The sequence below is a fragment of the Marmota marmota genome, unplaced genomic scaffold, assembly GCF_001458135.2.
Source record: "Marmota marmota marmota unplaced genomic scaffold, marMar, whole genome shotgun sequence".
NCBI classification, from domain to species: Eukaryota; Metazoa; Chordata; class Mammalia; order Rodentia; family Sciuridae; genus Marmota; species Marmota marmota.
In genome coordinates, this window is record NW_026000229.1 from 33,503,558 (window position 1) to 33,518,367 (window position 14,810).

Here is a 14,810-nt window from a genome sequence, read left to right on the forward strand (position 1 = left end):
TTTTTTTTTTTTTTTTTTTTTGAGAGAGAGAGAGAGAGAATTTCAATATTTATCTTTCAGTTTTCGGCAGATACAACATCTTTGTTTGTATGTGGTGCTGAGGATCGAACCCGGCCGCACGCATGCCAGGCAAGCGTGCTACTGCTTGAGCCACATCCCCAGCCCCCATTCACTTTTTATTTCCATTCTTTACTCCTTTTATTTGTCTCTCCACATGTTCATCTGCCTGTACACTCAAACATTTTTCTAATACCTACTCATTGCCAGATGCTAGTGTGGGTAATGAGGATATATAATTAAAAGACCCATCACCCCTGCCTTCTTGAGTATAGAACCTAGCTGGAGAAACAGACCAGAAACTCAATAAATGCAATTGCATTGCAAGGGAATAGGTAAGGGGAGTATTATGGAACTCAGACAAAGAGATACTGATCCCAGTTTGGGGATCTTTGAGCTGAGCCTTGATGGATGAATGGGAGTTGTATTTATTCAACATTTGTCAATCAGCTACTATATATCAGGTAACTTATTCCAGTATTACAGATATAATCCTTTTTTCCCATATTTTATTCACTTTTACTTTATATAAAATTTTTAACAAGTTTGGTTCTTTCATATTCCAGTCCATAACATTTAAGAGCTGATGAGAGAGGAATCAATCTTTAAAAGTTGCAATTTTCTGAGAGCCATAAAAACTACAAAAATGATACAGATGGGGGCTGGGGTTGAGGCTCAGAGGTAGAGCACTTGCCTAGCATGCATGAGGCACTGGGTTTGATCCTCAGCACCACATAAAAATAAAATAAAAAGGTATTATATTCACCTGTAACTAAAAAATAAATACTTTAAAAAAAAATGACACAGGGACTGGGGCTGGGGCTCAGCGGTAGAACGCTCTCCTAGCATGTGCGAGGCACTGGGTTCAATCCTCAGTACCACATAAAAATAAATTAAAAAATAAAGGTATAAAAAAAAAAACACAATGATCTTAAAAAAAACGATAGAGATGGAAACAAAAACACAGACCCTTTTGTAAAATGATAACTAGCCCTTCTCATTCCAGTTGGCCCTCTGAACATCACTATATGAGAGCCCTTCAAAATGATGACTCTGAACTGATAGAACCAGATGACCAGGGACATCCTGTGACAAAAGTGCTGAAAAACAAGTGATCCAGGAACTGGCAGGAAGGCTCCCACTGACCAAATCTGGGCACCAAAATAATTAAGGACATAAATGAATTATAAACTATTGGGGAGTAATAAAAATTCATGAGTCCATACCAGTAATTAAGAGAAGAAAGGCTCTTAATGACAGAATGCCAAGAACCTACTGGTAGAGGAGATGGAATTCTGAAGTTAGAAAGCAATAATTTTCTAACCACCATAGTAAAGACTAGACTAGGCAGGTGTCATCAATGGTTGCTATTTGTTTACAGGGAGACTTTAATGAGTACAGTGTTTATATGGTCTTACGGTATCCCCCCACAGACTTTCATATTAGCAGGGTAGAAAATGAATAGTAACTATTCAATGGAAAAACTGGATTATAACTTGATGGCAATGAGTAGGTATTAGAAAAATGTTTGAGTGTACAGGCAGATGAACATGTGGAGAGACAAAATACACATCATCCATAAAAGGACAATGAACATTGTGTGCATATAAATGAGGTTCCCTAGAAGGACACAACCTTGGTTATGCAATGGTCCATATAGAAAGAATCACCCAAAACTAATCACAAGAAACTGTCGTCAAACCCAAAATGTGGAAGATTGTATTTTTTAAACAAGTGGTGGAGGGGGACTGTATTATTCCAAAATGTCAATGTTATAGAAGACAAAGAAATCCAGGATAAAAGAGGCTAAACAGACATCACAATTAAATGCAATGCTTAACTATATATTAGGTCCCTGAGGTCCTGTACTGGAGAGGAAAAGTACAGTCAATGCTATTGGGTTGGTTGACAAAAAAAATGCATATAAATAGTAGATTAAAATGATGTATCTGTGCAAGGTGTGGTGGTGCACACCTGTGATCCCAGTGACTTGGAAGACTGAGGCAGGAGGATTATAAATTATAAATTCTAGGCCAGCCTTGGCAACTTAGTTAAACCCTGTCTTGAAATTAGAAAGAAAAAAAAAAAAAAAACAGACTGCCCATAGGTTTGATCCCTAGTATAAAAAAAAAAAAAAAGTATCTGTGCCAAATATACCAAGTTGAGAACTTCTATGTTTATGCAATAAAATTCCTGTAACTTAGGAAATGTATACTAAAGTATTTAGGGGTAAGGGGGACATAATAATATTTGATATATGTCTCTAACTTATCTTTGGGAAAATTGATAAAGGTGTATAGATAGATAGATAAAGAGAGCTCAAATGATGTAACTAAAGCAAATGGCATAAAATACCATAAATGAATCCAGGTAAAACTTATACAATTTTCTTTATGTTCTTTTTATTTTTGCAGCTTCTCTAAATTTGAAATTATTTCCAAATAAAAGTTTTTTGAGGTTATGACCCTGAGTCATCAGTAGCATTTTTAATGATATTCGGTGCACTTCATTTAAGAAAGGGAAGATATGGGCAATCAATTTTAAAAAGACTTTGAACTAAAATGCTTAAAATTTGAAATTTTCATGTTCAGAAGACTGATCTTTGATTCACCTTAAAATTCCTTTTTATGGAACCCTTCATTCTTTAAATGCTGAATGAATAATCTGTGACTGTGTAATGCTTCCTCACTGCTAACAGCTCTTGCCAGAATGGTGTAAACTAATATTCTCCTCCAGGTTCCCTTACATCTTGTTCTTAATCCTTGTAATGCCTCTATAAAGTACTATCAACACTTCACAGAAGAAACTGAGACACATAAAGAAAAGCTAGATCTTTCCAGAAAAGGTGGGAGTTCTGCCAGATTCTTCAAGAAGGACTTTGAAATGCTGACTTTTATGCACAAGTGAAAGACATTAACAGTCTCTTCCACAGGTGAAAGACACCTCTGTTACTTTTGAAGTACTCCAGCATTGCTTCCTGCTCACAAGAAGGGCTCTTTCTCACGGGCCACAAGTTGAGACTACCATCGTATCCTGCATTTCAGGAAACCCTCCCTCAACTCTTTAGGTGATAACTAAAGTGGTGTGGACTCCTATAAACCCAGAGACTCTGGAGGCTGAGGCAAGAGGATCATGAGTTCAAAGCCAGCCTCAGCAAAAGTGAGGCGCTAAGCAACTCAGTAAGACCCTGCCTCCAAATAAAATACAAAATAGGACTGAAGATGTGGCTCAGTGGTCGAGTGCCTGAGTTTACTCCCTAGTACCAATCAGTCAATCAATCAAGTGGTGAAATATTTTTGGCTGCTTCCAGTGATGTGGTGCCAGGAAAAGTAGAGTCAAAGGAATGGGATAAAAGTTCACTTGCCACCAGTAGATAAACCCTCTGCCTCCCACTGACACAGCCTCTTCCAATTTGTTCTTCCCAACCCATTTTGGTCCACCTCCTCAGCCTATCAATGCCCTCAGATGCTCATTTTAACCACTCTTCCTTGGCATGTAATAATGGTAGAAAGGGACCTAGAGTCTACATCCACCCTCATGTCAGCAGATAAGACCTCAGGCAGTCACCTTGACCTTGACACTCACTGAAAACACTTGGGTCTCTCCAGGTTTATCCAGGTTCTCAAAAACAGCCTCTTGTTTATCAGCTCGGACTTCAATGAGGTTTTGCTTATAGTTCACAGTGAGGTTCCTCTCCTGGATGATCTCCTGCAGGGCATCTGCATACTTCTTAACCCCAAAAATTGTTCCAAGAGCAGTGTTAAAAATTATATTGGCCTTGGATCGCTTTCCAGTCTAAAAAAAAAAAAAAATGAAAGAAGACAAACAACCAATACCAGAGCATACTTTAGCCATCTGTTTTTTTTTTTTAAACCCAGATAAGAATTAAAACCCTCAGAAGAAAATTTGTCAGCTTTTTTTGCATCTTTACATCTCTTAACCTAGTAGGGTAAGGTGTGGGTTGATCCAATGCTTCCTTTTTATTTTCTGCCCAAGACACAACAACTAAGTACATCCTTGAGTTGGAGGTTTGTTCCACCAAAGGATAGAGGTGAAGGTCAAGTCCAGGTAAAGAAAGATTAGAGCTGAACTGCTTATTCATATACTCACGATTCCATCACTCAATAAATATTTACTGAAGTCCTTGAACTGGCCAGGTATTGTTCTGGGTGCTGTAGGAATAACACTGAATAAAAGAGTTCCTACAGCCTTGGTGTTCTGAAGAGGACAATATTCTCTCAAATTCTAAGATCTTATGGCACCTGAGAGAGAACCTTCCTCCCAGGACTTCCAAGACATAGGAGAAAAGAGTTTTGAAAAGGGAACTCCCAGGATGGAAGAAACAGCTGGTCTCCTGCCCTTTCATTTATTCCACTCTTTTTAGGATTCGCTTACCTGGATCTCACCATATGAAGAAGATAGGTGGGTAAGAACCTCAAAAGGTTGTGTCAACCCCTTATGACCCAGAATAAACTTTCTTAGAGTCAGAAATTATAATTGGAGCTATCTCTTCATTCCCTACCCTACAGGGTTGTTGCAGTTTCCAGAACACAGGTGAGTCCTGACCAGTGCCAAGTTCCGAATGCACATGCAACAAATCGTCAGTCCCAGCTTCCATACCCCTTCTCCCCATGGGTCTCTTTATAGAACCACAGCCTTCTTTGAGTCCTATCAGTGTCTTTAGTCAAACCACACTTTGATGACCCAAGTGTCCATCTCAGACATGGGCACAGTGGGTGAGAGGAGCTGTCCTCACAATCTCATGCCAGGCATAACTTGAGCTGCAAACATCCACCCTTACACAAAGGGTGTTGGGAAAAAGCTGAGAAAGCCGCCCCCACCCAAAATCTCTTTCCACAAAAGTTCAAAGTTTCATATGAACATTTTTTTCCTTTAAAATTGGCATTTTGCCTTTATATTTGCAAAAATGCATATCAAGAGCAAGAAAATATTCAAAACCTTAAATCTGATTGGAAGCAGTTGAGGATGGCATTATATAGAAAAGTGAATGATTTGCAATTAATTGTCTAATTACAGATATGGAAGTATTTAAACAATCTCTAATATAGTTCCTCAGTGTATTTTTATACACATACTAAAAAGTATGTCATAAAGACTAATAATATGTAATACAACTGAACTGGTGGGTACACTATAATGGTAATCATATTCTTTAAAAGCCTATTGTAAAATCTTTGAAAGGACATGTCAAATTGATGACAGGAGCTTTATTAGAGCAAATGGAATATGAGTGACTGTTCCCTTTTTTCTTGTAAACTTCCAATTATATAATTCTGTACATATGTAATAAAAATTTAGAAATAAAAAAGATTCTATGATAGGAACAAATATGGATTTCTGGTGATCACTGTATTGTCACTGTCTACCCCTCCCCTCTGTGCTGGAGAGGAAGCATACCTTTCTGAAGTAGGCTTCTGATAAATACATGATCTTCTGGGGGGCTCCAGCACACTTCACTGGAGTATTTGGGAAGGTAAAGATGGCATTGCCCTCCTTGAAGTCCTGCAGAGCTTTCCATGTCTTCTCTACGGTCTTAACTGAATAATTGGACCCTATTTTTGGATGAGCAAAACCTTCAGGTAGGCCTTTAATCTGCAACCAAGCACATAGAAAAACTGTTTTTAAACAAAAGTACAAATACCTTTAGAGCCCTTATTCTCTGCTATTTTTACAAATTTTCAAATATTCTAGTACTATTATTAACCCCCAGTATTCACACACACAGAGCAGCCAGGTGAGTGAGGGTTCTCAAATCAGAATCTTGGTACCTGAAGCCACCTGTCCAACTGCAGATTGGGTCCAGCCTGCAGGAGCCCTCTATCTCCCTAGCCTGGGACTATGATTTGAATGTAGCTCTTCCCACCTTCAGAGTGAGGGCAGGATGGCAGCCATACTTCCTTTAAAGAGAAGCAGTTTCCTAACTGGGAAGAAGGAGGATAGGCGGGACCAAGAGCCATTTATTTATATTGCCTATAATACCAAACTTAAATTACCCTCCCTTAAGTTGTACCAGATCAAACTCTTGGTAAAGGTAAAGGCAATAAAGTCAGGTAACTGACTTTTAAAGCATGGACTTTAGAATCCTACAGACCTGATCTGAGTCCTAGGTTTCCAATTAATAGTATTATTCTCCTGAATAAATTATCTAATATTTCTAAGCCAATGGGCTCAAAGATCAGCAGCACCGCACCACCTGGGAACTTACTAGATATGCAGATTATCAGGCCCTACCCTAAACCTACTAAAATCAGAAACTCTGATAGCAGGCCCCCAAATCAACCTCTAGGTGATTCTGAGGCACACTGAGGTTTGAAAAGCTTATATTTAACATCTATAAAATGGGGATTTAAAAAAAAAAAACCTGCTGCATAGGGTTGTTGGCAGAAGTAAATGAGACTATGCATTTGCAAAGGGCTTAGGAAAATAACATGCACACAGTCAGTGCCCCATAAATGGTTTATTACTGCCAATAGGATTGACTGGATGCGTACTCTAAATGTTAGAGGGTTCATAGACTGTAGTGAAGATTGAGTTAGGGAGACTTAAGCACCTGTTCTCAGCAAGGGCAGGTTCAACCTCAACCATCAAGAAACAGTCATCAAAATGGGCTGGTCGCTCCACACACCCTCGGATCTCAAGGAAACCGTGTCATTCAGCAGTGTCCTAAATTCTTTACTTATCTTCATTCAATGTTAAGAACAACTATTCCTTTGTTACTGATCATTCCTGTTACAGTTCATATGATAATAATATTAGCAGTATCAATAATAATAACCATTATCATGATTATGAAATCATCTCATGTTTTAATGTTTACAGAGTTTCTCATCTATGCTGGCACAGATATTCACCACACACTATACCTCTGAGGGAGATAGGGAATAGTCCTTAGAACATATAAGAAAACTGAAGCAGAGTAAGGCTAAGAGACAAACCCAGAATCTTACCTAACTAGACACCTAGCCCTCTGACCACCCTCCCAGGGGTCTTCCCACAGGACTTCCACACCTCCCAAATCCAAGCAAAACTACTCTCCAAGAGATAATTAGACAGCTAACCTCTTATCACCTTCATTATTTTTCTCTAGTCTGAAGAAGCTGTTATTAAGGGGAAAGATGTCATAAAGTGGTAACCAAGTTCCTTTCAGGAAGGTTTATGACCCCTCATCCATCAGAGTTGCTTCCTGGAGACTTTGAAGCAGAGAGATGCCAAGCAGGGAGGAGAAGGAAGGAGTGAGAGTCAGCAAAGAGATGAGTCAGAACTGCCCTTTGGCTGAACAGTAACAGGCTGTGCTCTGGGAAGCTGAGGACTGTCCTGTCACACAGCGAAGATCAGTGCAGATACCCTATGAAGCTGGCATGAGAAAGACGCAGAGACAGATGGGCAGAGAGAGTCTGCCGAGGTCCAAGAGAACCCATACCAAAGATTCCACCCTGCCCAGGGACCCACCACATTTCTGCCCTAGAGTTCCATAGACATCTCAATATTTTTATCAAATAACTCCCCCTTCTTTTCTGGTTTACGCTAACCCGAGTAGTTATCTAGAGTGCCAAGAGTGCCAAGCAGCAAGCTAGCCATGGCTAAGTTACTCGCATTCTCTTACCCCCAGTTTCCTCATCTTTTACATAATGATAAGAACATCTCCCTCATGAGAAGTTGTAAAGAGTCAGTGTCACACTTCCAGCATCGTTCCTGGCACACTGTAGAGATTCCACAATAATAACTGCTTCAAAATGCTAAGAATTCTCAGCACCAGTTTCTCAGTCCTCCTCACAAGGCCCTGGGGGCCTCTGGGGAACCAGTACTATAGAGATGTGCAGCCTTTGATAAGTCAACACTGTGGGGCTGTTGGGGGAGGCATGGACCTCCCAAAAGTAGTTGCAATTGACATCTTTCTCCATACAGTCTATTCCACAACTTTTCTGTTATTATATTAGACATGACCCATGACACCATGACTCAAAATCATCCTGCAACATTCTCACCATTGGCTTCTCCAATGAGAAGCCAATGAAACACTTATAAGTGTAGCCAATGCTACACTTATCTTTGCATGAAACACCCGAGGACATTTTTGCCACCCTCATCCCCCACATGGAATGATTTGGGTTTTTTACTTCAGAGACCTTTCTTAGGCCACCTCAGATGAGACTCTTACAACATCACATTCCCACAGCTTGTGACCCATGCTTTATGTGTTTCAACTATTTACCCACAGTCCCCAACAATTTCAGGAAATCATAGCAATTACTGATTTATACCATAATGTTTTAGAAAAATAAACTTGAATCTGGTTGTTAGAATCTAGTTCCCAAGCTCACTGAAAAAAGAGCTAAGGACCTTCTAGGGTAGTGTTTTTACTGTGTTATGGTTTCATATTAAAATATCCAGCCTCTGCACAACAAAACCCAGATGTCCTTCCAGCAGCTGATATTCTGCCCTTAAAGTCTGCTTAAGAATTCATAATCTAAATCTTACTTCCAAAGTAAAATGTAATCTTTAATACAGCAAACTCAGTCCCACAAGTGTGGACATGGCTGCTATTTGGCGAGAATTACTATCAGGGCACTCACATGCTGAACTCTGATTAAAGCTTAAAGCTAAAGCACGTTGTTATCATTGACAGAATCTTAGAAAAGACTTTTTACACCATAAAAGGACCACTGGGAAATAAAACTAGGAGAGGCTTCATTAGATCTTCTTTCTTGTTAAAAATAAATACAAAGCAACCCAATGCAGTGTTTGATCTTGGCATAAGTAGGCCACTGTAACACGGGAACAATTTCAAACAGTACCTTCTCATAGTCCAGCTGGATTCCAAGAGCAATAATAAGATATTTGTAGAAGATCTGCAACACAAAAAGATGTTATTTTAGACCAGGCCTCAAAAAGCAGCAGCCCAACAAATGACTCTGGCCCCAGATGTGTGTGGTCAGAACTGTGTTTCCATTTGTCACTATGAATGTCTTGGGGCAGAGGGTAGTGGGTAGGAATGGCAGGGAGGGATGCTCACTCTGACTGGCCATCCTGCCCCTTATCTATGGCCTCTCACCTGACTGCTTCACAAATACTACGTAACCTGCCTGACCCCTGAAAGCCCACCTAGGTTTTACACGATTGAAAAATAATAAATGCTACACTTATTTGTGCAATGCTTGTATTGATGCTTTTTTTATATTTAGGGGTGAGAGAATGACTTCCTAATCAACTTTATTTAAATCTAAAGACATGAATTGGACCAATATCATAATTGGTAAACTGCTATTTGAGAATCATTGAAAAGGATGTGATACAGTGTATTTGTTCTTACTTAATGATCTATATGTGAAAAAGTCCCCTCTTCAGATGGAGATGTTGTGATTATTCATTAGGAAGATAATAATATACATAAATATTATGATGAAAATGCAGGTTTTTAGGATCAGGAAAAAAAAAAAAAAGGTTGGACAAAAAGTATGTAAAAAGGATGAAAAGTATAAGAACACTAAAACACCAGAGTTGGAAAATGATTAAACTGGGACTCGGGAGCCCAGCAAGGAGCAATAGGTTATGATGGCCATGATCTCATACCAAGTGGAGAAGCAAAGTTGGCAGGCTGAGCGAATGCCTGGATAAAGAAAGAGGACACCAAGGTTCAAGAATGCTCAGGTTCATCTGGAAAGCCAGAGGGGAAAAGTGGCTGAAAATGTCCTGCCCTGGAATCCAGGAGACTCAGCTCTGAGGTCACCAAGCTTTCCTATGACTTAGTCACCCTTGCCACCAGACCCCAGACCCTCCTGGGGTTCCCTTAGTGCGGTATGCCAGATGTTATAGTACTCACTTTGAAACACAGGAGTTCTCCCCTTCCCACTACATGGAACACTTGTAGAAGATGAAAGTTTACTTCCTATTCCATGTATTGCTAGAATCTAGCAGGGTCAATAAATTAAAGTGAGGAACTCAGTAATGTTTATTAGATAGATGAATGGATGATTTAAGTTGCTTATACAAATTACAATTTATCAAAGTAGACAGGTGATATAACTATCTTCATTCATATGCTCTTCCTATCCATAGACAACTGGTGCCTTGAACTCCTTAATTCTAAAGAGGCCCATCGAATGGCTGACTGAACTGTGTGACGTCATCAGGGCATGTGAGGTGAGAGGTGGCCTGGGATCTGGGGTTGATGATCTAAAGATGAAATACAGGAACACTGTCAATTGTGCATACTTTCATAAATTTATTAGAGTGTAACAGTGATTATTTCCAAGGACTATGAACAGACAACCTTAAGATTATGGGGGAGTGGGCAGATGTGGAATCATTAGGGAGAATAAGCCCTGGACAGTAAGAGAACAAAAAAAATAAAATAAAAGCTTTAAGTCTTTTGAATGAGTTTAAGTTTCTGGGCCAGATGACCTAAACCCTAAGGATTGCAAAATCTGGCAGTCAAGACTTTGGAGCAATTACAGAGAACAGTTTGGACCTCACTAGAAGGCTGAATATGGACAACTATACTCACCTCATTCAGGACTGGGGAAGGACAATCCTGACACTGAGAATTTAGTAAATTAGACTGCTAATCCCTTGCAGAATTCCAAGTTCATCTACTAAATAGATGCCACATGGTAATTTTGAAAAAGAAGAGCACCGACAAGTGCTCAGAGATGATCCACCTGCTTTCAGTCAGCATTCAAGACTGTGCTGCATACAGTGCACACGCAGGAAATATTTCCTTTTCCTTCTTTTCTTGTATTCTTTTTAAAAATAATAAAAGTCATAACCCACTTGAATCTAATGTATGAAATATGATATGTCAAGAGCTTTGTAATGTTTTGAACAACCAATAAAAAAATAAAAATAATAAAAGTCCTTGAGCATTCCCCCTGTGCATGATACTGTTCTAAGTGCTTTCCATATTTCCATTCATAGAATACTCATATTTTCAAAGCTGATAATAAGCCAGTAAGGTAGATATTACTATTTCCACTTTACAAATAAAGAAACAGAAACACTATTTACTCACAAATATTTACTGAGCACCTTCCATGTGCCAAATAGCATGCTAGGTCCTGAGTGTACAATGACTAATAGACAGATACAGTATCTGCCCTCCAGGGAAAGAGATGTCTAGTGGGAAAGAGAAAGTTATCAGATAATTACTAAATCACAGAATGCTGTGATAGCACAATAAGAGGAACCTTGACCCAGTATGATATGTCAAGGAAGGCTTGCCCAAAGGGGTCATTTCTAATATAAAGCTGAGTAGGTGTCAGCTAGGGGTAGAGGAGAAAACCCAATCCCCTGGGGTAAGAAGGAGGCAAAGACATTTGAGGAAATGAGAGGCCAGTGCAGCAGGAACAATGTAGAGAATAAAACCAGGTAAAGTCCAGAGAAGGAACAAGCCTACTACTGCGTTATAGGAACTGTTCCAAATAAATTACTGTGTGGGGGAAGAGTCAGAGACACAGAGTCTGGTTTCCATGGTTCCTTCAATTCAGTCTTTCACCTAGTGGATAAGATAAGAAAAGTACAAACTAAGAATGGAATGACTGGTAAATTGAATAATACTTGCTAAAGAATGTTGATTAATTTATGCAATCTAAAATAAGTTCTCTAGGGATATATTATAAAATTAAAACTTCAAATGAAGCCATCTGTGGATAACAGCTAGGAAAATTTGCTAATTGGGTGACAGATTCATAAATCCAAAAGATCCCAACCGGTTGGGAGGATGAACTCAAACAAGAAGATGATATCTCACACGAGATGCTATGTGATGACTTCTGAGACCGTCTATCTATGAATACTTTTGCTTAATAAAATCCTGAAAGAAAAGTTTCACCACATTGCACCACCACCTTCTTCCCCAACCTTAAACCAAGACCCTACAACTTTCCTAAGTGTCTGAACCTTAGGAGTAATGAGTAGGGCACAGCTATGAGAATGCTGACAAGTGCTCTCAATCTCAAGAGATAAGACAAGCTCATGGTCCTAAGAGGAATGTGAGCCCAACCACAGAGGATGTTGAGGGGTCTATTCAATGAGGCAGGCTCTGCTGGACCAAGGGCGACATATGTGTTACACAAGAGGACCCCCCTATGAACAGGAGACTGGCAAGGTAAACCAGTAACTGAGCTCAATCTTGTGAACTAAAAAGAATCTATGTAATTCAGTCTGGCCTCCTGGTGACAGAAAAATAAAGAATTTCTGAACCATTGACAGGGGAAAATATTTTTATACATTTAAATTGTGTATACATTTATATTTTTAACTAAAAAATACATGCACATATATATTTACTTATATGTGTATATATACCTGCCTGTTTTTAAGTAAAATTAATGACAAGTGCACTCTTCTAGGGCATGAGAGACCTGACTTGACAGTGGGTCACATGGAAAGGACCCAGAGATGTGAACCGGCCTCAAGCTCAGCATGAATCAGCACTGTGGTGACTGTCACTGAAAGGGCAAAGGCAGCTTAGGAAGCATCTGATTGTGGGTGAGAACAATCCCACTCCATTCTGGGCTGTTCTGTGGAGTTTCCTTCTCATCTAGACTCCTGGTTCACAGGGCCATTAACAAGCCAGATGATGTCCCAAGGAGGACAAAGAGGGGACTGAGGGGACCAGAAACCATGAAAGGTAAGGAAGAGTCAAGGGACATGAGGACAGGAGAAAAGTCTACCTGCAGAAAAAAAAACTCACACAGAATATAAGAGCCATCTTAACAGAGTTGAAGGGTTTCTGCACAGAAAAGAAAGAAGCTTTTTCTTACACACTAGTGGGCAGACCAAGGAGTAAGAAAGGGATTATAAAGGTAGTAAAATATTAAGAACAATAATACCATGGAGGCCCAAGAAAAAATAAGGAAAAGATTAAAGGAAGGTAGATTCTGATCTGGCAAGAGCAGAACTTCCTAAAATTTGCCTGCCTAAAGGCACCAAGAGGTTCTTTTGTTTTAAATTCAACCCCCACTCCCATGGGCTCCAATCTAATAACTCAGCTCCATTTTTTTTTTCAATAATGCTTAACACATTCTAACATAGTATATAATTTGCTTATTTTGTCTATTATTCATTATATTTATTTATTATGTCCTCCCTACACTAGGATAAAAAATCCAGGATAGTCAGGATTTTTTGTCTTTTTGGCCACTCATGTATTCCTAATGCCCAAAACTGTGCCTAGCTCCTTTTAGGTGTGTTTAATAAATATTTGTAGAGTGATGAATGGAAACCAGAGAGCCTTGGATCATAAATGCCATAAGGTAGCTACTCCTAATCAAGGTTCAAGGAAAGGCTCCAGAGAATCTCTGAACTTGTTGAAATTAAATGCAAACTATGGTACACATGTGTTTTTCTAGCAAGGGCTTTCATAAGGCACTCAGAAAGATTCATGCATGGCCCAAGAAAAGCTTAAGAACGTGTATAGCAAATGAATCCTTGCTAAGAAGGGGGAGTTGGACTCAAAACCTTTCAGATTCTCACCAGCTCTTAGATTCTAAACTCCAAAAGTGCCAGGCCCCAATTTGAAGGGAGAAGGTACAGATATGAAGGTCGACAACATCCTAGGAGCCCAAGGACCCCAGGAGACTGGAAGAGAGCATCCTGGGCTCAGCAGCGAATGACAGACACGAAGTTGTAGATGGATTCGACGCCTGTAATCTCACTACCCTCTTCAGCAAAAGTTGCTGAAAAGTTTTGACTCCTGAGTGGTGGGCAAAGGAAGAGATTTCTAAATGGGGCTGAGTGATTGTGAGTCTCCAGCTCTGGCAGCAGGCAGGACTCCCCTGGCAACAAGTTCATGGAATGACTATTTCCCTACATCCCTTTCCTCTTGGAGGCCAGGTGTCAAGTAGAAAAGACAACTGCTTCCAAAGGAAAGAGATGCCTGTCCTTTTAACATGTAGCAATAGCATTTGTCCAATAAGCACTCAGATGCAAGATGCTATATTAATCAATAGGGTACACAGCAGATGTTCAACAAATACTTGTCTTGGTAGTTTATTTATTAATTTAACATCAGTAAGTCCCTCCATCTGTTTTCCATTTGCCATGCACCTTAACATCTTGTGCAGTGTTTAACACCCATACATACCTGCATACACACACACATATGCCATTCTTTCACCAGAAAACTGTCCAGTTTGAGAATGGTTGTGCATCAATACAAGACACCAGATTAACAAAATAATCCAAAGGTCCCAGAAGGTTACCTCCTTGCCGTTGTCGGTGTGGACAGAATTCTTGTCTGGGTTCAGCTCAACAACTCTAGCTTTGATCCACTCTACACCAGATGGAATCACACTTGCTGTAGGACGACCAGAGAAGGACAACTGTTTGGCACCAGCACCCACCAGGGTCCAAATTGGCTGGTAGAAATGTCTCTGCGAAACAAAGCATTCGGAGAGTTATTTCAATTTGAGCCTGACCTAAAGGGTCTTAGTTAAAAGTGTTTGAACCAGACTTTCTCAATTACTCCCTCCTGATTGTTAGAGCACTATATTTTTTTAAAAAGTAAATTTCTTAGTCCAGAAAGTTAGTTCTGCCCTGTTTCTATATTCTATCATGTTAAACTCTGAAGGATAGCCACCCAACCCAAAAATTCATCCAAGATCATTAAAAAGGCATAAGCTATCTTTAATGACCACTGTATTATTCATTGCTAAAGTTTGACTTGGTGTTTTATATATATATATATATATATATATATATATATATATATATATATATATATATATATATAT

At 39.4% G+C, this 14,810-nt stretch overlaps 1 protein-coding gene across 1 annotated transcript in view; it reads right to left on the reverse strand.

Annotated features, from left to right (window-relative positions):
* Nucleotides 1-14,810, reverse strand: part of Sqor (sulfide quinone oxidoreductase) — a 50,221-nt gene that overhangs the window by 10,738 nt on the left and 24,673 nt on the right. The window contains exons 3-6 of the mRNA XM_015480695.2: nucleotides 14,280-14,450; nucleotides 8,874-8,927; nucleotides 5,476-5,670; nucleotides 3,643-3,852 (exon numbers count right to left, since the gene is read on the reverse strand). Of these exons, the coding sequence (XP_015336181.1) occupies nucleotides 3,643-3,852; nucleotides 5,476-5,670; nucleotides 8,874-8,927; nucleotides 14,280-14,450 (630 nt within the window). The remainder of the gene's footprint in view (nucleotides 1-3,642; nucleotides 3,853-5,475; nucleotides 5,671-8,873; nucleotides 8,928-14,279; nucleotides 14,451-14,810) is intronic.